This window comes from Rhipicephalus microplus, chromosome 3 (genome assembly GCF_043290135.1).
Source record: "Rhipicephalus microplus isolate Deutch F79 chromosome 3, USDA_Rmic, whole genome shotgun sequence".
Lineage (NCBI taxonomy): Eukaryota > Metazoa > Arthropoda > Arachnida > Ixodida > Ixodidae > Rhipicephalus > Rhipicephalus microplus.
Window position 1 is genome coordinate 243487040 of NC_134702.1, and position 25150 is coordinate 243512189.

Consider the following 25150-nt stretch of genomic DNA (forward strand, 5'->3'; position numbering starts at 1 on the left):
CCGTCCATCCACATCAACGCACCGCGCCCGACCCGCCTTTAGTTCCCTGGTGTCAGTGGCGCAAGCCCACGCCGGGGAAACTGAAAACGGCGACCTCCGGAGGTGAGGCCGCTGTCAGGCGAACGGACAAATACTCTCCGCCGCTGCCTTACTACGTGCCGTTAAAGCCTGTTTGTGAAACCGCCAACAGAACGCCCGCTGCCCTAACCGTTTCCGTCGACTCTTATCCGGTGACGGCGCTTGTCGACACGGAAGCTGATTACTCGGTGATGAGTGCTTCATTGGCCACCCGTCTACGCAAGGTGCTGACAACGTGGGACGGCCCTCAACTAATCACCGCTGGAGGGCACTTCGTAACCCCTATAGGAAGGTGCACCGCCAGGCTTGAGATTTGTGCGTCGGCTTTTGTAGCATCATTTCTTGTACTGCCCAATTGTTCTCGGCCGGTCATTTTCGGCATGAATTTTCTGCAAGAGTATGGAGCTATAATTATTCTGCGTGATTTGTTCATCAGTTTTGTTAACTGTGTTTCTCCACTTCCGACATCGAGAACGAACATCGTGGCGTGGACTTACGCGTAGTCAATGACTGCGTCACGTTGCCACCTCGCAGTAGTATCTTCGTGCTTGTTGAGTGTCCCCGGGAGCAGTCGATTACGAGTATCGCTGAAAGGAACCTGACGTTATTGCTTGATCGGGAAGTGGCCATTGCTCGAAGTCTCGTTCAATTGCGAAATGGCCAGACTACGGTTTTAGTTATGAACTTCGGTGGCGAACACAGGCATTTTGCGAAACGCACAACCATAGCTAACTTGAAGGCATTGGATGATTTGGACGCCTTCCCTTTGATTACGACGATCTCGACTGAGAACAGCTGTGATACTTACGTGACTAGTCGTCTCAACGTCAATCACCAGTTGGAAGAACCTAAGAAGGCAAGGCTCCTCCGTCTCCTCTCATCCTTTAGTGACTGTTTTGCCACTACTTCGAAAGTTCGGCAGACTCCTCTAACGAAGCACAGAATTATCACTGAGCTTAACGTGCAACCCGTGCGCCAACATTCTTACCGCGTGTCGCACAAGGAGCACGACGCTATCCGTCATCAAGTGAAACAAATGCTCGACGATGACGTAATTCAACCATCAACTAGTCCTTGGGCGTCACCAGTTGTTCTGGTTGAAAAGAAAGATGGTTCATTACGATTCTGCGTCGACTACTGCAAACTGAACAAGATAAGGAAAAAAGACGTATATTCTCTTCCGCGTATTGATGACTCCTTGGATCGCCTGCGACACGCCCGCTACTTCTCTTCCATGGATCTCCGTAGCGGTTATTGGCAGATTGAAGTAGATGAACGGGGCCGAGAAAAAACAGCGTTTATTTCACCGGACGGTCTCTATGTATTTGAAGTTCTCCCCTTTGGCCTGTGCTCGGCTCCAGCCACGTTCCAACGAATGATGGACACAGTTTTATGTGGCTTGAAGTGGCACTTTTGTTTGATGTATTTAGATGACGTAGTATTTTTTTCTACGACTTTTGAACAGCACATTGAGCGGCTTGAGGCGGTTCTTCTGGCAATTCGCACTGCTGGTCTCTCTCTGAAGCCGGAAAAGTGTTATTTTGGTTATGAGGAACTGAAATTCCTTGGCAACATAGTCAGCAGCAGTGGTGTTCGCCCCGATCCTGACAAGGCTATGGCAGTTGCTTTGTTCCCGATACCGAAAAAAGCATGATTTACGCCGCTTTTTGGGACTTTGTGCTTATTACCAGCGCTTCTTGCTGAACTTTTTGAAAATCGCCGACCCTCTACAACAACTCGTCAAGGATGACGTCGCCTTTGTCTGGGGCCCCAAGCAATCCGGTGCTTTCCACAACATTCAACAACGCCTACAAACGTCACTGATCATAGGTCACTTCGACACCGAAGCAGACACAGAAGTGCACACTGACGCGAGCAACCTTGGCCTCGGAGCTATTCTCGTGCAATATCAAGATAACGTGGAACGCGTCATCGCCTACGCTAGCCGCACGTTGCCATCTGCGGAGAAACAACTACTAGACGACTGAAAAAGAATGTTTGACGGTTGTATGGGCCATAACTAAATTCAGGCCCTACTTGTATGGACGCCCCTTCCTATTCGTCAGTGACCACCACTCTCTCTGCTGTCTAGCGAATCTGAAAGATCCTTCAGGCCGTCTCGCAAGATGGAGCCTTCGGTTACAAGGATTCGATATAACGATGGTTTACAAGTCTGGTCAGAAACACACCGACACTGACTGTCTTTCGCGCGCACCCGTCGAGGTCACTGAAGAAGACAATGATGAAGACTTCAGCTGCCTTACTATTCTCGCATCATTAAACGTGGCCGAGCAGCAACGCGAAGACTTAGAATTACAACCACTGATCGAATACCTTGAGGGACGTCGCCCACAGCCCCCACGTCAGTTCGTGCGTGATTTGTCATCTTTCTGTCTACGCCAAGGCATCCTCTACAAGCGCAACTTTCATTCAACGAAAACTGTTTACCTCCTCGTCCTTCCTGCTGCTCTCCGCAATGATATTTTGCGTGCATGTCACGACGAGCCATCGTCAGGGCATCTTGGCTTCACGCGTACTCTGGAGCGGATCAAAGACAAATACTACTGGCGCAAACTTAGGAAAACCGTCCGGCAGTACGTCAAGACATGCACAGCCTGTCAGCGCCACAAAACTTCAACGACGAAACCAGCCGGTCTGCTTCAGCCTATGCAACCCCCTCACGCACCTTTTGAAAAGTCGGGATGGATTTACTCGGCCCGTTTCCTAAGTCTACGGCTGGTAACCGCTGGATTGTGGTTGCCACCGACTACTCGACCAGATACTGCGAAACACAAGCCGCCCAGCGAGCAACTGCTTCCGAGGTGGCTGACTTTTTCATCAAGAACATCGTTCTCTGCCACGGTGCTCCCACTGTCGTCATCACAGATCGCGGTACTGCTTTTACGGCACAGTTGCTCCGACAGATCCTGTTGCTGAGCGGCACGACGCACCGAGCAGCAACTGCGTACCACCCGCAGACTAACGGGTTAACCGAACGCCTTAACAAAACGATTGCAGATATGCTTTCGATGTATGTCGCCAAGGATCAGAAAAATTGGGATGAAATCCTCCCGTATATAACATTTGCCTACAATACGACTTTGCAGAAAACCACCGGCTTTGCTCCTTTTCGTCTGGTTTACGGCTGCGACGTCACCACAATGTTTGACACCATGCTGCAACCAACTCTGCCGGACACGATTATCCCGGACGCAGATGTATTTGTTCAGCGTGCCGAAGACGCCCGGCAGCTGGCACGCTTTTGCATTTTATCGCGGCAAAATCAAGATGCTCGCCAATAGAACACCCACGACAGAGCAGTAATATACGAACCCGGTGACCTAGTCTGGGTTTGGACTCTGGGTTTGGACAAAATCATTCAGACTGGCGATGACGGTACCTTTTGCAACGTTCTGCACCTCATTTCCAAAGTTTGTGAGTAGAACATTTGCACATCCGTCACGTAACTTAAGAAGGCCTCGTGCCATGCAGATCCTTTTTTGGAGTAGTAAGGCAGTGTTGTCAGCAAATCCTTCGAATTCACTGAATGATTTGTTGTTTACTGCGACAGATATGCTCGATCTTGGCGGCACCATGACGCCATCATCTGCAATACAAAGGTCATATACGTTTTCTTCCGTTTCAAAGGTAGCAATCGCGTGCCTAGTCGAGAATGAGACGGAAGACTCTCGGAAATCCATGCCGATAATCAATTCTCTTGAGCATTCTGGCAGCACAATGAAACTGGCGATGTACGTGAAACCCCGTATTCCGATTCTTGCTGTGCATATTCCAGTAGGGTTGATGAGGTGCCCTCCTGCTGTGCAAACTTGTGGTCCCTTCCAATGAGTCAGCTCTTTCTTTAGTATTTTAGAAAGTCCGCTACTCATCACTGAATAATCTGCGCCGGTATCTACCAGTCCGATGACTTCGTAGCCGTCAACGAACACACGTAAATCCGAAGCAACGTCACTATCGAAGCACCGCTTTCTCAATCGGTCGTCGTTCAGAGTCAGCAATGGAGGTTTTTCTGCATTAGCGTCGACAGCGGCCTTGCCTCCACAGGTCGCTGACTCTAGTTTTCCCGACGCGGGTTTGGGGAACGAGACCATGGGGAGCTTGCTGAATGTCGGGGGCTAGGCGATCTATACCTCCCCGTTGTCGTCGCACGAGGTTGGTGTTGTTGGAAGCCACTTGAGGTTTGACGACCTGACAGGTATTCTTCAATTCCGAAGGGACGTTCACCATTTCCTGGTCTAGGTGCATTAACAGGAAAGCCACGTTGACCTGCCTGGCGGTAGTGGCACGTTCGGTAGAAATGACCAAGCTCCCCACAGTGGTAACACAGCGGTATCCTGTCGGGAGTGCGCCAGGCATCGCTCTTCCTTAGTCTCCTCTCTGGCATTGGCTGCAGGGTGCTCGGTGGCATAGGGTACTGCATAGGTGTAGCCGCCGCGACGTCCGCACGTCCTGGAGGTCCTCGTAGTAGTACATCAGCATACGTCACTCTCGCCTTCTGTTGTAGTCGTGGCCCTGGCTGTGCGTTGCTCGAAGGTTCGCGTACCACCTGCCTGACCTCCTCACGGATCACATCGGCCAGAGACGAAAGCATTGGAGCGTTCTGGTCAAGACGCTGCTTCTGCAGCTCTTCTCGCACAACAGACCGCACCAGTTCGCGTAGTGCTTCCATGCAGTTACAGAAGGCTGGTGGTAAAATGTCCAAGAAAGTGACGATCGCATCCCGGTTGTATAACCTTGCTCGCTGTTGTAGCGTCCTTTCCATTGTAGTCGCCTCGGAACGAAACTCGTCGACGGTGCGCGGCGGGCTTCGAATTAGTCCGGCAAAGAGTTCTTGCTTCACGCCTCGCATTAGATGGCGCAGCTATCGGTCTTCGCTCATATTTGAATACGCTCGGCGGAATAAGCGAGACATGTCTTCCAGATACATGGCGACAGTTTCGTTATTTCGCTGTTTTCTTGTCTGGAGCGCAACTTCAGCTCTCTCTTTGCGGTCTGTGTTCGAGAACGCAGCGAGCAGCTCCCGTCGAAAGTCATTCTATGACCGGAAGGTAGCTTCGTGGTTTTCATACCACGTTCGTGCGCTATCTTCCAGTGCGAAGTAAACACTTCCAAGTTTGCGCTCTTCCCCATATCCGTTAGCCTTTGCGACGCTTCGAAGTGCTCAAGCCAGTCCTCTGCGTCTTCGTAGCTTTCGCTGTGGAAAGGCTTTGGTAGCATTGGATGTTTTACTAAAATGTTGGCTGGATTGACCTGAGCTGTCATGTTGGTTGCGTACCCGTTCACAGCCGTTGATGTTCCAAGCGAAGTCGATAAAGGTGAAAATTCAGGACTCTCACCACGTAGGCGTCGACTGCAGCGCTGATGAACAGGCGTCAGCTCGTTGGGTCGAAATCGCTGTGGTTCTGGACTGTGCTCCTTCACTCGAGAGGGGCTTGGCATCACACCCAGCGCTTCCAGCAGATTTGTAACGCACTCTTCAATGAACTCTTTTAATAGGCTAACGTAAATAGGGCGAACTTGTGCCCGAGAATAATAACACAGCTAGATTGTCTCGAGGATTCACTCCTGCCTCTTCTTCTACGTTCTTCTTTTTTCCAACACGGTTCGCGCGCAGCTGGGTCCCGCAGGCTCGTGCTTTGCAAATCATCTAGAAGGCACAAGTATTTGCTAGCGCGCGTAATTTAAAGTCACATTGTGTCAATATAATAAGGTCTAACAGACAATAACGCCAAAGAATGTATAGGGGAAGTTATTAAACTAGTTGTAATGTATATGTGAAGAAAGAAAAGTGGGTGAAAAGATAACTTGCCGTGAGTAGGAGCCTAATCTGCAACATTCGAATAATGCTTTCGATGCTCTACTACTGAGCTACCACGGTGCCTAGCGCCCCAGCCATTTCATAGGGTTTACACCTAAATTTAAACGTTGGAGTGTCAGTCAGCGCCACCTGTAGCCATGGAGGCGAGAGTGGCACACTCATTTATGAGCCTGTTTGGCGTCACGTAGCACCAGAACCTATTACGAGCTGACAGCTGACCAATAGCCCCTCGTATACAAGCTAACGGCACTAAGTCTGCCAATACGAGATTCTCGTTAATGAATAAGGGAAAGAAGTGTATACTTAAGGGTTCAGTTTTCCGTGTTTTGCCACAATAATAATAAGGTCCAGCAATATTAGAATATGGCACAATGTTAACAAGGTCTAGTGCCGTGAGCTGTTCATAAGTCAAAACATAATGAAGTCTCGGTTAAAAACAACGCATCAATCCGGCAACTTTCCTTCGAGGGAGCGAGACGAGATCACGCGATGCAACCCTCTACGTCACAGCGAGTGCAGCGCTTGCACGCCCAGTAGTGGGCTTCGCGTCAAATAAATTTGACCACGCGCGCCTGGATCAGGCGCACGCAGGCGATTCAGGCGGCCATGTTCTAACTTACTCGTCACAGCGAGAAAAATGAGCGTGGTCAGAGAGCGTGCTACAATCGCCATCTCGTCCTCAATATCAGATGTAGACACTCCGCGAATCCTTATAAATGCTGGTGTGGACTTGTCAAGAAGGTTGAAGTACCGATGCAGATATGTCGTTGGCGAATTTCAAATGATTGCTGCATTTAGGGCACGTTTGGGAGACTTCTGTGATGGTTGTTCCACTGGAGGTGCGCCGGTGGCCGGTCCCGGCAGGCATGGTGGCGAAAGTCGCCGTAGCGTTGCAAATAGTTGATTTGATTGATATGTGGGGTTTAACGTCCCAAAATCACCATATGATTATGAGAGACGCCGTAGTGGAGGGCTCCGGAAATTTCGACCACCTGGGGTTCTTTAGCGTGCACACGAATCTATGCACACGGGCCTAAAACATTTCCGCCTATATCGGAAATGCAGCCGCTGCAGCCGCAATTTGATCCCGCGACCTGCGGGTAAGCAGCCGAGTACCTTAGCCACAAGACCACCACGGCGGGGCACGTTGCAAATAGTCATGTAGGTCATCTGTGATAACAGTACAACAAAAGCATTTATTTCGCCAGTTTCAGCAAGAGTCTGGCCTTCGTTAGGAATGAAGGTACAAGCTGTTCGCGCTCACGTTCACATATATGACGGCACGATGAAGTGCAAGTTGACTGTTGCTTGGAGTGAGTCAAACTATTCATTCTGTATAATTAGTAGACTTATAAGGTTTCTTTCAATAAAGTTTTGTTGCCTCTTTAGGCAACAAAACTGAGCTGGACATTTCAATGACAAAGTGGGTCATCGGTTTTCAAAGCACCACATTAGGCAGTTTCAAGGTTCATATCTGTTAGTTTTAAGTGTTTCCTAATAACTGTATGCATGCGAAATGCACAAAATATCACGCTACCCACTCGCGTGCCAGTGCGCACAGTGACTGTAGTTCTCCCTAACGTTCCACGTACGAACGATCATAGCGTTCGTGCGATTGTCGTGAGTCGACAGGGCCGCTACGATGGTGGTGGTTTTGCTAGGAACACGTTTCGTCATGGGCCACAAAAGCGATAGCCACTGCGACTGCTTACCACTGTCATGAACTGGTGCGATGGAGGCGCATCGTTCGTACGCCGAACGTCAGGAAGCACCAGAATTACGATGCGCACAGGCACGCCAGTGGGTTCTTCACGTGGTATTTTCTTGTATTTCATTTCTGATGATGATATATGGTGTTTTTTGGCGCAAGGGCCATTTGATGGCCAAAGAGCGCTAGTTCATGGAACAAAGAATGTGGACAATGATTGGGATTAGCGGCTGTATAAGGGCCATAAGATTCCTCGCAATAAGGCGGGTAAAAACATACAAGTAATAAAATCATGACCATGTCGTGAAAGGTGTGTGTGATGTGAATAGTAACCAAAAGTTAGTGATAATGAAAAACGATGGTGGGCATGTATAGCATTAGCACAAGTACCTCACTCGTTCATACCCTTGCGTCCAAGGGCCGTGAGGCAAGTGCTTTCCTGTGTAGCCACCGCAGCAAAAACCTCTCTAGAGAGGTCGTGCTACGGTATACCCGGGTATATGATATGAAAATTATTAATATCTTTTAAAAACACTAATAATGATTTATGACTAAAAAACGGTTCCCTACCAACGAACATTGCAGGGTGTAAAGGTATATGTTGTCGGTAGGGTAATGGAAAGTGTTGTCTTCTTTGAGTGTCTAACTGTTTACATTGAATTAAAACGTGAAGAACTGTTAATGCCTCACCACATTTATCACACAATGGTGGATGACCACCGGATAAAAGATGTGTGTGTGTCGTGTATGTGTGTCCCATCCTGAGTCTTGTTAGTATTACCTCTGTTAGACGTGATTTTGATACTGGTGGCCAATGACCAAGGTGTGGCTTACTAACGTGTAGTTTGTTTTGTGTGTGTGTATCCCACTTGCTCTGCCAGTATACCCTGAGGTTTCGTTTGAGAGACGGCTTAAGATCAAGGGCCGGGATTAATATGGGTGTAGGGGCAGTGCTTTTGTGGATGGATGCAGCAAGCTGATGCGCCCTCACGTTGCCTTGAATCTCACGGTGCCCTGGCACCCAGCACACAACAACATGTCGGTTGAGTGTGTAGAGTGTGCATAAAATGCAATAAAGTGAGCGAGGACAGGATTTTTTTTGTTTTTAAGACTGTGCAGAGCCATTACCACACTGAGGGAGTCTGTATAAATTACTGCTTTTTGTATTTGTGATTGTTTGATGTGTTTAGCTGCCAGAAGTATTGCGTAAGCTTCCGCTGTGAAGATACTTGTGTCTGGATGTAGAGGGCCAGCATCCGAAAAGGAAGGGCCAACAGCAGCGTAGGACACAGAGGAGTTAGACTTAGAGGCATCTGTAAAAAACTCAGGACGTGTGTATTTGTGTTGAAGTTCCAAGAAGTATGTTCGGATATGGGCAATAGGTGCATGTTTAGTAACTTCTAGGAAAGACACATCGCAATCTATAGTCTGCCACTGCCAAGGTGGTGGGTATGCTACAGGAGCCAATAAACTGTGTTCGAGTGACACTCCAGTGTCCTCAGCTAGACCCTTCAGGCGAACTGAGGAGGGCTGCCTCATTGAAGGCCTGTTTTGAAAAAGAATGGAGCTCGACAAGTCATTGTTAGTAGAGTATGAGTGGTGCCTCTTGTTCGCTTTCACCTTAAGGAAATATACAAAGGACATGTAGGTTCTTTGCAGATGAAGCGACCACTCATTTGACTCAACGTAAAGGCTTTCTACGGGGCTGGTGCGAAAAGCACCCGTAGAAAGGTGGATGCCCCAATGGTGCACGGGATCCACCATCTTCAAAGCACTTTGAGTCGCAGACTGATTAACAATGGCCCCATAATCTAAGCGGGTGCGAATAAGGCTTCTATACAGGTTCATGAGGCATTTCCTGTCACTACCCCACACAGTACGTGACAACACTTTTATAACATTCATGGCTTTTAAACATTTTGTTTTTAAATACTTTATGTGGGGTACGAAGGTCAACTTGTTGTCCAAGATTAAGCCTAAGAATTTCTGCTCGGCTTTGATGGACAGACGTTGCCCGTTCAGTCGAACGTTAGGTTCCGAGTGCAAGCCTGTCTTTCGAGAAAACAAGACACACGTGCTTTTTTGTGGGTTAAGTCGAAATCCGTTTTCATCTGCCCATTTGGAGACCTTATATAAACCCAGCTGAACCTGCCGCTCACACATGGCCAAGTTGCATGACTTGAAGCCAAGCTGAACGTCGTCGACATATGTACAATAGCCCCGCCGCGGTGGTCTAGTGGCTAAGGTACTCGGCTGCTGACCCGCAGGGCGCGGGTTCAAATCCCGGCTGCGGCGGCTGCATTTCCGATGGAGGCGGAAATGTTGTAGGCCCGTGTGCTCAGATTTGGGTGCACGTTAAAGAACCCCAGGTGGTCTAAATTTCCGGAGCCTTCCACTACGGCGTCTCTCATAATCATATAGTGGTTTTGGGACGTTAAACCCCACATATCAATCAACATATGTACAATAGAACATATTGCGGGGAATGGACAAGTGCAAAGAATTCATTTTAATAATAAAAAGTGTGCAACTAAGCACACCACCTTGTGGCACGCCTGTTTCCTGGACAAACGGACACGGAATGTCCGGTTTGACAGGTAACTTTCGATTATATTGACGCGTGTCTACATGTGGACGATAACGATAATGGGGCATTTAGTGGGCACAAGGTAGTGGGCCTCTAGCTTCTCTCGAGGCTGAAGAAGATGATCTTGTGACTCAGCTGTTGAGGACACGCTGCTTTCGTCGTCCCAAGGTGTATCTGTGTTTTATTCGCGTTGTACCGCGACACTGGTGGAGGTGCTGGGGCGCAACCCTGTCTGATGCTCCACACGCCCGCTGGGAGCCGCTCATCGAGTCCAAACGCACTGTCACCTGTAGAAACACCGGTGCATCGCTCCAGTCGACGGTTGCGAGGCCTCGCGCCAGAGCTGACTCACTCGCCGGAACCTGCTAGGCACCGCACAGGTGAACCAATGGCCAACGCAAGCTCGCAACAGGTGCCCCAAGGCAGCTTTCCGACGCACCCATCTCAGGTGACCCTCTTTCAACCCCTCGTTCCCGATCGCTTTTGTGGTGGTGCCTATGAAGACGTTCACGACTGGCTTGACCACTACGAGCGTGTTGCCAAGGTAAATCATTGGTCGGAACAGGAAAAGCTTTCACGCGCCTATTTCTAACTTGACGACGGTGCTCGTACTTGGTATGAGAATAGAGAAGGCAATCTGTCAGCTTGGCCCGACTTTCGAGAGAAGTTCGTCGATACCTTCGCCAATATCGATAGAAGGGACCGCGCGCAGCAGTTATTGAAGCTACGGGTTCAAAAACCCAACGAAATCGTTGCAATGTTTGCCGACGACTTGACTCGTCTCTTTCAACGAGCTAACCCGCACATGACGGAAGATAAAAAGTTGAGTTACCTCATGCGCGGTGTCAAGGAGCAGCTTTTTGCCGGGCTACTGCGCAACCCTCCGACTACCGTGGTTGACTTCATTAAGGAGGCTACGGCTATCGAGCGGGCCCTTCATCAACGCTGCAGGCAATATGACCGCATGTCCTGCAATGTCCCAATCAATGCTATCGCCATGACGTCTGAGAGTCAGAGCTGCTTGCGAGACTTGATTAGGGAGATAGTTCGCAAGGAACTGCAGAAGTTGCGGAATCCTGTTGCTGAAAATCCCATCGCATCGATCGCTGAAGTCGTACGCGATGAAATCCACCAAGCGTTGTCTACGGCTAGTCCTGATGCTCAGCAGCGTCCTATGAGCTACGCTGCCGCTCTCCGACGTCCACCACCCGCTATGCCAACGCTGTACCACCAGGTGCCGATGGCCCCTTCGTATCCGCCGCAAGAGCAGACACTGCATCAACCACCTACGCTACAGCCATAAAACCAGCCATCCACAGCCACCCCATGGGCATCGACGCGTCCACCGACCCATAAAACAGATGCATGGCGCACCGTCGACAGGCGTCCACTATGCTTTCACTGCGGAGGTGCAGGACATATTGCCCGTCATTGCTGGCATCGAGGTGATTCATTCCGTCCTTAACGACCTTGGTTTGACGGTCGACGTGCCAACGACGAATACACTCCGCGCCGTGACGACACCTCTTTCTATGGAGCCCGTTATCACTTTGAGGACGGCTCTACCACTGCAGAGAAGGCAATGCCTGCTCAGCCTCCTGGTCCGAGACGTCAGTCCCGCTCTCCGTCCACCGCGCGTTCGCCTTTGTCGCACCACCGCACCTGTGCGAACCTTAATACAAGAAGGTCACCTAGCCCGCGCCGGGGAATCTGAGAGCGGCGACCTCCGAGAGCAAGGTTGCAGGTCATCGAGATAACGACAGGAAGCCCCCACAGCACGACGCCATACAGCCGATAAGCCGTGAAAACGATGAAATTGTGACTGCTGACCTTAGTGTTCTTCGCGACGGCCAGAAAGTGACAGCTTTAGTCGACACTGGTGCCGACTTCTCCATTATCAGTCAGGACCTCGCCGACAGCCTCAGAAAAATGAAGACGCCGTGGACGGGCCTTCATATAAAAACAGCAGGAGGCAAGTTATTGATGCCCTCGGGAAGATGTACCGCAAGAATTGACATCGGAGGTTCTCTTTTCACAGCGTCGTTCGTCGTTATTGCCGCATGCTGCAGAAACGTAATTCTCGGCATGGACTTTTTACGGGAATATGGTGCCGTCATCAACATACCAGAGAGCTTTATTACGTTTTGCAACAGTTCGGGCTTACCCAATTCCCCAGAGGCGCGACCAAACCAACTGCGTCTTACTGATGACGATGTGGTTCTCCCTCCGAGGTCATGCACGCCTGTTTCTGTGGCCGCCGCTGCTCAGTTTGACGCCGAAGGAATTGCGGACCGAAGGAGCTCGCTGCTCTTCACCCACGGTATTCCTGTCGCACGAGGTATCGTCAGAGTTGCTGCTGGACGCACGGACTTGCTGCTGACCAATTTTAGTGCTGAGTGCCGGCATCTTCCTAAAGGCACGGCTGTCGCTTACTTCGACGATGTCATAGATGCCGAAGGCTGCTTGGCGGTAGTCGACGAGTCGCTAAATCTTGATTCAGCGCCTGTTCTGGACGTTAGCATTACTTTGCCAAAAGACGACCAACGCAGACTCCTTGAGTTACTGGCCAAATTTCAAGACTGCTTTGCGACAACATCAAGAGTTGGCCGCGCGCCTCTAACCAGGCATCCAATAATTACTGAGGAAACGGCGAGACCTATTCACCAGAACCCTTATCGCGTGGCTCCAAAAGAACGTGAAGCGATACAACAGCAGGTAGACAGAATGCTTGAAGATGACGTCATTCAGCCTTCACAGAGCCCCTGGGCGTCGCCTGTAGTCCTCGTTAAGAAAAAGGACGGCAGCCTGCACTTCTGTGTGGATTACCGGAAGCTAAATCAGGTGACCAAGAAAGACGTATATCTACTACCGCGTATAGACGACTCTCTCGACAGACTTCGACATGCTCGATACTTCTCTTCAATGGACTTGCGGAGTGGATATTGGCAAATCGAGGTGGACCCGAGAGACCGCGAGAAGACCGCTTTTGTGACACCAGATGGGTTATATGAATTTAAGGTCTTGCCATTCGGTTTGTGCTCAGCCCCTGCTACTTTTAAAAGACTCATGGATACCGTGCTTTCTGGGTTGAAGTGGAAAACATGCTTAGTATATCTGGACGACGTCATAGTGTTTTCCGCGACGTTTGACGAGCACCTTGAAAGACTTGAGGTGGTCTTACGAGCCATACAGTCCGCGGGCCTGACGTTGAAGCCTGAGAAGTGCCACTTTTGCTTCGAAGAGCTGCGATTTCTTGGTCATGTCGTCAGTCATGCTGGTATTCGTCCCGATCCTGAAAAAATCGCAGCCGTAGAACAGTTCCCTATGCCGACCGATAAAAAGGCTGTCAGACGCTTTCTAGGCCTCTGCGCGTATTACCGACAATTTATCGCGGACTTCGCACGCATAGCATCACCACTAACTCGCCTAACAAGAGAAGACGTTACCTTTGAGTGGAATAACGAAGAGGAAGCTGCTTTTAACGATCTTCGCCAGCGACTACAAACACCCCCAGTCCTTGCCCACTTCGACGAGAGAGCCCCTACGATGCTTCTCACCGATGCTAGCAATGTTGGTCTGGGAGCTGTGCTTGTGCAGCAGCAAGATGGCGCAGAAAGGGTAATCGCTTACGCAAGCAGAACGTTAACACGTGCTGAGGCTAATTACTCCACGACTGAGAAGGAGTGTCTCGCCGTGGTATGGGCGGTCACGAAATTTCGTCCGTATTTATATGGGCGCCCCTTCAAAGTAATTAGCGACCACCACTCACTGTGTTGGTTAACTAATCTTAAAGACCCTACCGGCCGATTAGCGCGTTGGAGTCTCAGGCTGCAGGAATTCGACATGGCAGTCGTACATAAGTCAGGGAAGCGACATATGGACGCCGACTGTTTGTCCCGTTCACCCATTGAGTCGGCAACCCTACCCGAGGAGGAGGAAACATCATTTCTCGGTGTCCTCGACACGACCATCATTGCGCAGCAACAACGAGACGACGCTGAGTTGCTTGGCTTAATTACCTACTTGGATGGCAGATCTCGGAAGGCGCCAAGAGTTTTCGCAAGAGCGTTGTCATCATTTTGTTTACGTGGCGGAGTACTCTATAAAAGAAATTTTTCGTCGACGGGATCTGCCAATCTGCTCGTCATCCCAGCAGCCCTTCGCGCCGAAGTACTGAAAGCATGCCACAACGAGGTTACCTCTGGCCACTTGGGTTACACAAGAACGTTGGCCAGGATACAGCAAAGGTATTACTGGCCAAGGCTAACCACAGCCGTGAAGCACCACGTTCGTACCTGTCTCGACTGCCAGCGACGCAAGTCACCGCCAACTAAACCAGCTGGCCTCCTGCAACCCGTACAGGTCCCAATGACTCCATTTCACCAGATCGGCATGGAAATTTTGGGCCCACTCCCTACTTCTACTGCAGGCAACCGATGGGTTATTGTCGCGACGGATTATTTGACCCGTTATGCCGAGACAAAGGCTATCCAGAGAGGTACAGAAGCGGAGGTGGCAAGATTTTTTATCGAGAATATTGTACTGAGGCATGGTGCACCAACCGTCGTAATCATAGACAGAGTAACCGCATTTACAGCAGCTCTTTTGGACCATGTTTTAATGCTGAGTGGAACAAGGCATCGTAAGACCACCGCATACCACCCACAAACGAACGGGCTCACAGAGCGTCTAAACAAAACCATTGAAGACATGCTTTCGATGTACGTTGACGTCGAACACAAAAATTGGGATACAATCTTGCCTTACATAACGTTTGCATACAACACGGCCAAGCAAGAAACGACCCGCATGACACCTTTCAGCCTCGTTCATGGACGGGAAGTACGAACCATGTTAGATGCAATGTTACCGCACGAAGGCGACGACATCGTCCCGGACGCCGACACGTTTACGGAACGCGCAGAAGAAGCTAGGCAACTTGCACGTTAACGGATCAGCCAGCAGCAAGACTACAATGCAGGCCGCTACAATGCTCACCGCAGAACAGTCGTCTACCAAACTGGCGACAAAGTATGGGTTTGGACGCCCATACGAAAACGAGGACTATCCGAAAAACTTTTAAGAAGATACTTTGGACCGTACCTAGTTGTGCGACGACTGAGCGATGTCACTTACGAAGTTGTTCCCGACTGTTCGTATAGTACAAGGCGTCGCCAGCACCATCCTGAACTCGTTCACGTAGTCCGCATGAAACCCTACGTCAGCGAGTGATTGCATGATACTTTAATTTAGAAAAAAAATTGCATTACAGACTGCGCATCGGGGCGATGCTCTTTGGGAGAGAGGCAAATGACGCGTGTCTACATGTGGACGATAACGATGATGGGGCATTTAGTGGGCACGAGGTAGTGGGCCTCTAGCTTCTCTCGAGGCTGAAGAAGGCGACCTTGTGACTGAGCTGTTGAGGACACGCTGCTTTCGTCGTCCCAAGGTGTATCTGTGTTTTATTCGCGTTGTAACGCGACAATTTAAAACATTCTTCCGCTCACACCAAGGTGGGACATGTCTCTTAGAATTCCGAAACGCCATGTTGTATCATGAGCCTTTTCGATATCGAGGAACACAGAGAGAAAATATTGTTTATGGACGAAAGCGTCTCTGATCTGTGCCTCGATACGAACAAGGTGGTCTGTGGTGGATCTACTTTCTCGAAACCCGCACTGAAATGGGTCGAACAAATTATTTGTTTCAAGAAAATGTACAAGTCGGCAGTTTATCCTTTTTTCAAAGAGTTTGCACAAGCAGCTTGTAAGTGCTATAGGCCTATAACTCGAGGGTAAAGAAGGGTCCTTGCCCTCTTTCAAAATGGGAATAACAATAGCCTCTTTCCAGGAGGTAGGAATAGTGCCAGAAGACCAAATAGCGTTGTACAAACAAAGTACGGTTTTTCGGGTTTCGTTTGGTAGGTTTTTTAACATTTCATACATCACACGGTCAGAACCTGGGGCAGAAGTGCTGCAGGAGTTTAGAGATGTTCGGAGCTCAGCTAGACTGAAAGCTTGGTTATATGCTTCGTATCTAGTGAATTTGTGTTCGAGTTTCTGCTTTTCTATTCTTGTTCTGTATTTTTGGAAAGTGTCAGTATAGTGGGATGAGCCGGATACCCGTTCGAAGTGTGCACCGAGGAAGTTTGCCTGATCTTCCAAGGTATCACCCTGAGTGTTTACGAGTGGGAGTGAGTGTACTTTTCTTCCTGCTACCCTACGAACCATGTTCCAGACTTTGGCCTCTTGTGTATACGAATTTATCCCTGATAAAAACTTGTGCCGACTTTCTCTTCTGGCCTGTCGACGCGTTCTCCTGCCTCGAGATTTTATTTTCTTAAAGCTTTCAAGGTTTTACGCTGTCGGCGAGTTCCGCAGCAACCTCCATGCCCTGTTCTGTTCCTTTCGCGCATTACGACACTCTGTGTTCCACCATAGGACGTGTCGTTTGCCGGGCATTCCAGATATTTGCGGTATGCACTTGGCTGCTGCGTCAGTTAGAAAAGCTGTGAAATACTGCACAGCTTCATCTATGTTTAACCTACATATGTCTGTCCAACTCAAACGTGTAGTGTTATGGAACTGTTCCCAGTCTGCTTTGTTTATCAGCCATTTGGGAACGTGTACAGGACCTTCATATGTTGTTTGTGAACTCAACGCTACAGGAAAATGGTCACTACCATATAGATTATTTATGATTTTCCATTTGAGTAGGGGTAGGAGTGAAGGTGATACGATGCTGAGGTCGATAGACGAGTAAGTTTTGTTGGCAACGTTATAGTATGTTGGCTCTTTCCTATTCAACAAACAGGCACCAAAAGAGAAGAGAAATTGTTCAATGAGACGACCTCGTGCATCACAGCGAGAATCACCCCACAGTCCACTATGTGCATTTAGGTCCCCAAGAAGCAAATAAGGTTCTGGCAGTTCGTCTATTAAAGACTGAAATTCACGTCTTTCAAGACGGTGGTGGGGAGGTACATACAAAGAGCAGATGGTGACGAGTTTGTTTGAAAGTACCGCTCGAACAGCCACCGCCTCAAGAGATGTCTGGAGTGGTAAAAGTGTACACGCCACTCCTTGGTCAATAATAATGGCTACGCCACCGGATGACGCCACAGCATCATCTCGGTCCTTTCGGTATATGACGTAAGCACGTAAAAAATTTGTATTGGAGGACTTTAGGTGTGTTTCCTGTACACACAGCACTTGAGGTGAGTGTTTGTATAAAGGCTCTTGGACGTCGTCGAGGTTCTTAAGCAGTCCTCTGACATTCCAATGTATAATTTGTGTGTCCATATTGGAAGTAAAGTAGTGCTGTGTGTACGTTAAGGGAGTAACTTGTTTAAGCTGAAAGGTTGAGCTGAAGTACCAGGGCCTTTGTCAGGTCCTGTTATGAGCTTTTTAGTTTTCTTGGCGCGCTCCAGAGAGCCGCGCCGTTCTTTTGGCACCAGGGGTGCCGTCGTATCCATTGCCTCCTCGGAGGCACTGGATGCCCGCTCATGCGAGCTGGTTTTTCGAAGATTGGGCCTCGCCTGGCGAGGTGAGGCCTTGAGACCCGAGGACCCTGGAGTCTCTGGTCTCTGTTCAATAGTAGGCGGAGTAGACTCAACTACTGCCGCCTTGGGGGCAGGCGCCACAGCCAATGGCTCACTCTGCACAGGTCGAAGGAGTGGCGAGGGCTGGTGCGACACTGCCCCCTGGCGCACCGCATCAGCATATGTGGGGCCATAAAATGGCGAGACTCTTTTTCTTGCTTCTTTAAATGTAATGTTTGCTTTTATCTTTAAAGTGATGATCTCTTTTTCTTTTTTCCAGAAAGAACATGAACGTGAGTACGCGGCATGATTTCCGCCACAGTTCACACAGTGCGATGGTTCTTCGCAATTGTCAGGATTGTGGCCTGGCACTCCACATTGTGCACAAGTTTGGTGACCACGACAGCTTTGTGAGCCGTGGCCATACTTCTGGCATTTAAAACAACGACGCGGGTTAGGTATGTATGGTCTGATCGACGTCTTTGTGTACCCTGTTTGAATACTTTCTGGCAGATTACTGGAAGCGAACGTGAGTATCACGTGTTTCGTTGGTGTTTCCTTGTTGTCTCTTCTAATGGTGATCCTTTGTACATTGGTCACATTCTGACTCTTCCACCCCTCCAGAAGTTCCTCTTCAGTCAAGCCGAGAAAATCAGCATCAGATTCACTCCACGGGTTGTGTTCATCGATCTGTGTGGCGTTACAGTGATGGGAGTGTCACCAAAAGTTGATAGAATCTGTAGCTTTTCAAACGGTTCTTTTTGTCAAACTTCAAGGAGGAGGTCTCCGCTGGCCATTTTGGTAACTTTGTACCCGGCTCCAAGAGTTTCTGTGAGACATCTGGCTACTACAAAGGGGGATACAGTTCTGGCTTGCTTGCTGCTTATCTCACTATGTATAACATGAAAATGGGGGAAGTTTTCACTTGATCGGTTGAAAAAGCCTAAGTCTTCGGTGCGTACACGCTTTAAGGCGGTACGATCACTTAATAAGGGAAATGCTTAATGCATGCCAGTTTAACTTTCTTCAGAAGCGTTGGCAGCCACCCACCACGGAGCCCAACGAGGGGACGCTACAAGTTTGTGGATGCTAAAACCTGCAGACGCCAGCCGTACAACGCAACTATAACCCAATGCGCCTAGACCAAGGTAGGCTATTTGCACAGGGTTAACCCTAGCCGCCAGGAAGTTTGGAAGTAAACAGAAGAGAGTAGAAGACAGGACAGATAAATAGTAAGAGATAAAGACGAAGATGTAGGGAGAGAGAGATAGGAAAAGGCGACTGCCGATTTCCCCTGGGTGGGTCAGCCCAGGGGTGCCGTCTACGTGAAGCCGGGGCCAAAGGGGTGTGTTGCCTCTTCCTGGGGGCCTTAAAGGTCCAATGACCCAGCGTCAGCTCAACCCCCAGGATCCCCTTTTCCCCGGACACGGCAAAGCCACGCACGGCTAGGCGTGGTAGGGAGCCGAAACTCCCCCATTAGCTCGGGTCCGTGGTGTCGCTACACACCAAACGCCTACTTGCGCAGGCGCCCCTGCGGGGTGTATTTCATTTCTAGTTAGCAGGAAAGCACTAATAATTAACAGATATGAAGTCTGACACTGCCTAATCAGACAATTTGCAATCTTACTTACAACTTTCTCGTTGAATTTATTGACCCATCTTTGTTATTTTAGAAGTTAGTTTAAAGGATCTTATTAAACAAAAATCGGAACACAAAAAATGGTCTGATTCACTCTATACAACCGTCAGCAACATGCATTTGGTTGATCGTAATTGCGTGTGTTGGCATATCTTCAAACGCGGGCGAAAATTGGCTGGTCAACCTGCATATATATACGTAGTCGACGTGTCGACCGGCGATTGATCTTGAGGAGGATTGGTCTCTTATATAAACGTTTACAAATAACCAGCATGTAGAGGCATATACCCCTTAATATATATATATATATATATATATATATATATATATATATATATATATATATATATATAGAATATACTCTACAGTGATAGCAGGCAGGCCCGTGGCCAGAATTTGTTTAGGGGCCGGGAGGATGAACCCTGTAGAGGCTTTGAAAAACATGTATATTTAGTATTTGTCCTTGGTAAAACGCCCCCACGTCCGTTCGAATTTTTCGAGGGCAGGAGTCCTTAACCTCCCGCCCCCATTTTGGCTGGTGGCCTGACACAACGTGTGCAAGTATACATGGTGACGAGAAGGAGGACCGTAGCTCACCGCTTCACTCGTGGGCATTTCCAAGGAGTTCCTGAGGATGACCACTGGAATGCTTGAAGGAAAGATGAGGTTCGACGATGCCGCGGCTGCCACTGGTATGGCGTACAGCACGGGATTTGTGGTAGATAACGATGCCTGTGTTTCGGAAACACGTGCAGCATTTAAACTACAGGCGGTGTGTTCACATGTTTACACTCTTGAATATGCCAGTGTGGGCCTACTACCCAGACATATAACAAGCGCCGTACAGACATATAGTGTTCTTCAAGTATTTGCCTCGTTTCCTTCGCTCTGTTATTATAAAGTTTCCAAAGGATTCTTCGAGAAGACGACGCTATCTCATGACTAAGCTGTGAGAAATGGGACAGTTAAACAGTGATTTCGACATAGTTGCTGAAACTTTGAATATCGCTTGAGTGTGCAGTGAGAAAATATGCCAGTAGATGCCATTAGTCTGAATCACTATACTGAAGCAGAGAGCGACATGTCTCTCATATATCCATGTAACACTTATCTTTTAAGCCATAACTAATACTTTGCAGTGCTAAACACTCACCTTTAGAATTTCAAATGCCCATGACAGTAGGAGCTCTGAGATACTACTGCTCACCTTTTAAAATCGAAATGACTTCGCGATTGCCTCAATAAACAGATTAATGTTTCATGATACCTTAAGTAATACTTATCTTTTTCTTCTGAATACCTTATTTGATGGCACTGATTAGTACCAAATAGCGAAAATTTATTTTTATAATCAAACCAAAAACAAGTACCTTGCTTCTGCACAGCGTAGAATAGAGTTGCCTCAAGGAATTGCGTTAATAGCTGGAGGGTTTCCCTTACTTGTTTGTCCACACGTGACCTCACATTGAGTACATAATTAGTGTGGCTTGTTAGGCAAGCTGGTATGATAGTCTTGATGGGAATACTATAGGCACCAAAAAAAAGCAGAAGCCACCCAGACACGAGGATTCAGCAGCCTTCTTGTCGCTGTCTCTTTTTATGGTCTGGCGTTGCAAAAGTTGACGTGATCGTGAACGAGCAAAGTATGCATAGCGCTCTCAGCTCGAAACTGTCACACCTTGTGGGGGCTTTTTAAAGCGTAGCGAAAGGTTACGCGTATATTGTGCAACAAGGGCGTGAATGTGGCTAGCAAGATTCTACTGGCGCCGTGGAAGCCATGTGTCAAACCTTCAACATTGGCTTAGCCGGCACTTCGGTAAGCAGAGCAATGGGAACTCTACGCATGGGAATCACTGAGTGAAGTGCGGGATTGGCCTAGTTGGTGTTCTATTATGAAGCTACATGGCGCAAAAGTGTACACAGCGCACATTATTGAGCACGAGCGCAGTCCTCGTCAATTCTATGTGATCTCGGTCTTCATAGTACGCTAAGCAGTTTAAATGATTGCTGGATGCCAGTGCGATGCACTTCATCACGCTTCAAAGCAGTGGAGCGGCAATACGTCTTTTTTTTTCAAATGCATTTCTGCCGGGACAAATATTTCCATTTAATCATTTATATCTTCGAGACTTCTGCCATATAGTTCAGACACATTTACTTTCTGCAAACGTGGCTGTCTAGCCCGGACGTGATTGGGTGCCCGTACACCAGGTGCAGCTACGCCAGAAAGTTTATTTTTGCGACCTTCATTCAGCGCGCAAAATGAAATCACAGCTATTAAATGCGAAGCATTTCTCAGCGAACTTCGGCGACTTTGAGCGTATCTATCTATCGATTTAGCCGCCTACGACATTTAGCTCTCCTGGCCGTTTCTATAACGGTATCGATACCAAACTTAGTATGGCACAACATGACTGTATGAAGAACATTTTTGACTAGCCACAGCATGAAAATGATTTACATTTCATGGTCCTGCAGCTCTTGCGGTAGTTTCATTCACATGGCATGTTTGAAAACTGGCATGGTATTGCCTGATTGCATGGCGAACACAAATGACAGACTCTGACATTGAAATCATGACATGCGTGTCAAGTAACAACATGACTACCAGCAACGCTCATGACGCGCTCGCGTCCGTTTTGCTAGCGTCACATATATCAAATTTGGTATTACAGTACGTGAATAGATGAAGAAGGTATGTGACTGGTACAAACCTGATAATCATGAGATGCGTGTCATGTAACAACATGACTACATCCCACGCTCATGATGCGCTGGCAGCCACTTCGCTAGCTTCACTTATACTAAATTTATTATAACGCGACGTGAATGAATGTCGAAGGTATGATACTGATGCAACCATGATAAACATATTTATTTATTTATTTGCAGGTACCTCAAAGACCCCAATGAGTGGGGTTTTACATGAGGAGTGTTGAAGCACGAAAATTACACAACTGATGAACAAACACAAAAAAAGAAAACAGAAACTGCACGAGCGTATCACGAAAGGGTATCAAGCACGCTCTGTTAATAAAAAGCATACAATGCCAACCAACGAAGCATACCAACGAAGCATAAAAAGCATACAATGCCAACCAGCGAAGCAGATAACACCACTAAGGATAATCGCATACATGACACAAAAATAATCAGTACAGAAGTTTTTCAATGGCAGCTTATCGTGACGGCAGCTTATCGTATATGAGATGCGTGTCATGTAAAAAATGACTACATATGCTACGCTCATTATCTGCTCGCGGCGGTTTCGCTAGCTTCACATGTACGAAACTCCGTATTACGCACAACGCGAACGGACGACATAGGTAAACATGATAAGTACGACATGCGCGTCATTTAACAGCATGACTACATGCCACACTGATGATGCGCTCGTGGCTGTTTCGCTAACTTCACATATGCCAAATTTGGTATTACATCACGCAAATGGATGACAGGTAGGTGACTTGTGCAAACGTGATAATCATGAGATGCGTGTCATGTGAGAACATGACTACATGTCACAGTAATGCGCCAATACATTTGACGTGACGTGGTGCGCGTGCTCGCCGGCATTCATTTCGTCGTGTCACGCCGGCGTTGCCACGCCGGGCGCCTGTCCTGCTATATACTCGCAGGCGCGGGCAGCGCAGCGTCGCTTTGACGCATGCACGTTTGAGCACGTCCAGCGTCCCTCCGTCACGAAAAGAGAGAAACGCAGTGTCGCATTTCGCGCCGGTTTCCATTTGGCCACGCCGACGGATGCTGGTCGCACCTGGCATCAGAGAGTGCTCGCGTTTTGCAAACGTAGCATCGCTGTGCCCGACGTGCGCGTGGGTCATCTCTACATAGGAGTATACTAGGCCCTTCATGGTGTGCTCGCGGTCAATTTGCTAGCTCCACATATACAAATATTAGTGCTACGTGATGTCAATGGATGACAAATTGTATGACTGGTAAAAACATGATAATACTGACACGCGTGTCATGTAAGAGCATGACAACATACCACGCTCATACCGTGCTCACGGCCGTTTCGCTAGCTCAGCATATACTACATATGATATGACCTGACGTGAGTAGACGACGAAAATAAACGACACATCCAAACATAATAATCATAGCAGAAAAGTCATGTACGGCATCATTTACATCCGCTTCGTAACGTTGTGCTGATTTTAAAATGACATATCAGTATTTCTCATTCATGCTTCGCATATCCTCGATTCCCACCGTACGTGGAATCTGCCAGTTTTATTCACATAAAACTTCGCCATAAACCAAGCACACGTCTGACTAGGACACAGTTTTGTCACGATAGGTAAGATTTCGTTGATAATGACCACCAAAGCACTCCTTCACATGTGCGGGCTACTGTTGGCCAAAGTAGCTTCGTTCTGACAGCCTATCATATAGTCTCGAGCCTAGATTCTTATTTCCGTTAGCGAACTGGTTCTATTGCTACAAAGAATGTCTTGGTTGTGACTTGCTTCCACTGAGGCATTACAGCTAATATGCATACTTTTCGATGTTAGCATCGTGAATAGGGCAACAAAACATCACTGTTGCTTCAGTATGTGGCGCTGTTTAAAATTACTTTATTACCAACACACCAACTAGCCACCGATCAGTTAATTCACTCGTTGACCAGCGTATATTCCTTATACGTCTGCTTCACTGGCACGCTAATGCAAAGATTGCTTAACTCATAACTCCCGTACGCATTTCGACATACCAGGAAATAAAGTTTTCTGTAAGATCACATTATGTAAAACAACAAACAAGCATCATGAACTAAGCTCACAAAGCACCACAATCAGTTTTTTTCGGTGATCCTAGCGCGTTGGTCAGGTTATCCGACAAAGAAATCATTATTATAGAGCCGTACTACATTTTTATGTCCTATAATATGTGTGGCCTTTTTTATATCTGCGTAGCAAAGCATGAGTATGCGTCAAAGAACCTCTAATATGAAACCTCTTTCAGACGTCATCCACTCGTTGTCTTCGACGTGAGAAGCAAAATTCCACCCAATGAGGAACAGTGCAGATGGCGAAACGTTTCGTCATTTCAGCTCTCTATTAGGGCATCGCAAAGCCTTCTGTCTTGTGTAGACGTTAAATATTTGCCTTCGGTAATGTCATACATCTGCCATAGGCACAAAAATTATTTTACGAACAACTTCTGAGTAGTGTTGCATGGGTATGTGCGCTAGGTATTGTGTTTGTATAAGAAAACAAAGTAAAAGTGAGAGGTACGCACTATTTCGAATACGACTGGCATAATGAGATTGCAGAGCGGCAAGCTGTTGATAAGCTCGGCGAATCCGGCTGCTGTGAAGGCCATCATAAGCTGGATTGTGACGGTAGAGCGTGCTTTCCAGAACGCAGCGTCCACGTTGTCGAATACAGCCTTAACCAGGTTGTGCCGCTGCGTTTGTAAAGAGAGCCACGCATTAATATCCTCTATTGACAGTTAAGGCTTTTTGAAATTGAATAAAGCATTCATTTGCAACAAAAGTGCTTGCTGAATATTTGTTCTCGGAAAAGTTATATTCTGCTCCATAAAACACAACAGAAATAACAAGTTTTCATGAATTAGTACCAATTGGTCTTATTCATGCTCAAAAATATAATATTTAGGTTTTTTCAATATACGCACAATACATACGTGTATTATGAGACTATTTTAGATAAGATTTCGGCAATCTAAGCAGGCTCTTTATCATCAACAGAAGAAACCGTATTCGTGGCATG

The 25150-nt window shown here is 47.9% G+C and overlaps 1 protein-coding gene across 1 annotated transcript in view; it reads right to left on the bottom strand.

The window, feature by feature from the left end:
* LOC142804193 (uncharacterized) overlaps positions 1–25150 on the bottom strand; it is a 143385-nt gene that overhangs the window by 89113 nt on the left and 29122 nt on the right. Inside the window, exons 2-3 of the mRNA XM_075890866.1 lie at positions 24657–24824; positions 19992–20126 (exon numbers count right to left, since the gene is read on the bottom strand). Coding sequence (XP_075746981.1) covers positions 19992–20126; positions 24657–24824 — 303 coding nt within the window. The remainder of the gene's footprint in view (positions 1–19991; positions 20127–24656; positions 24825–25150) is intronic.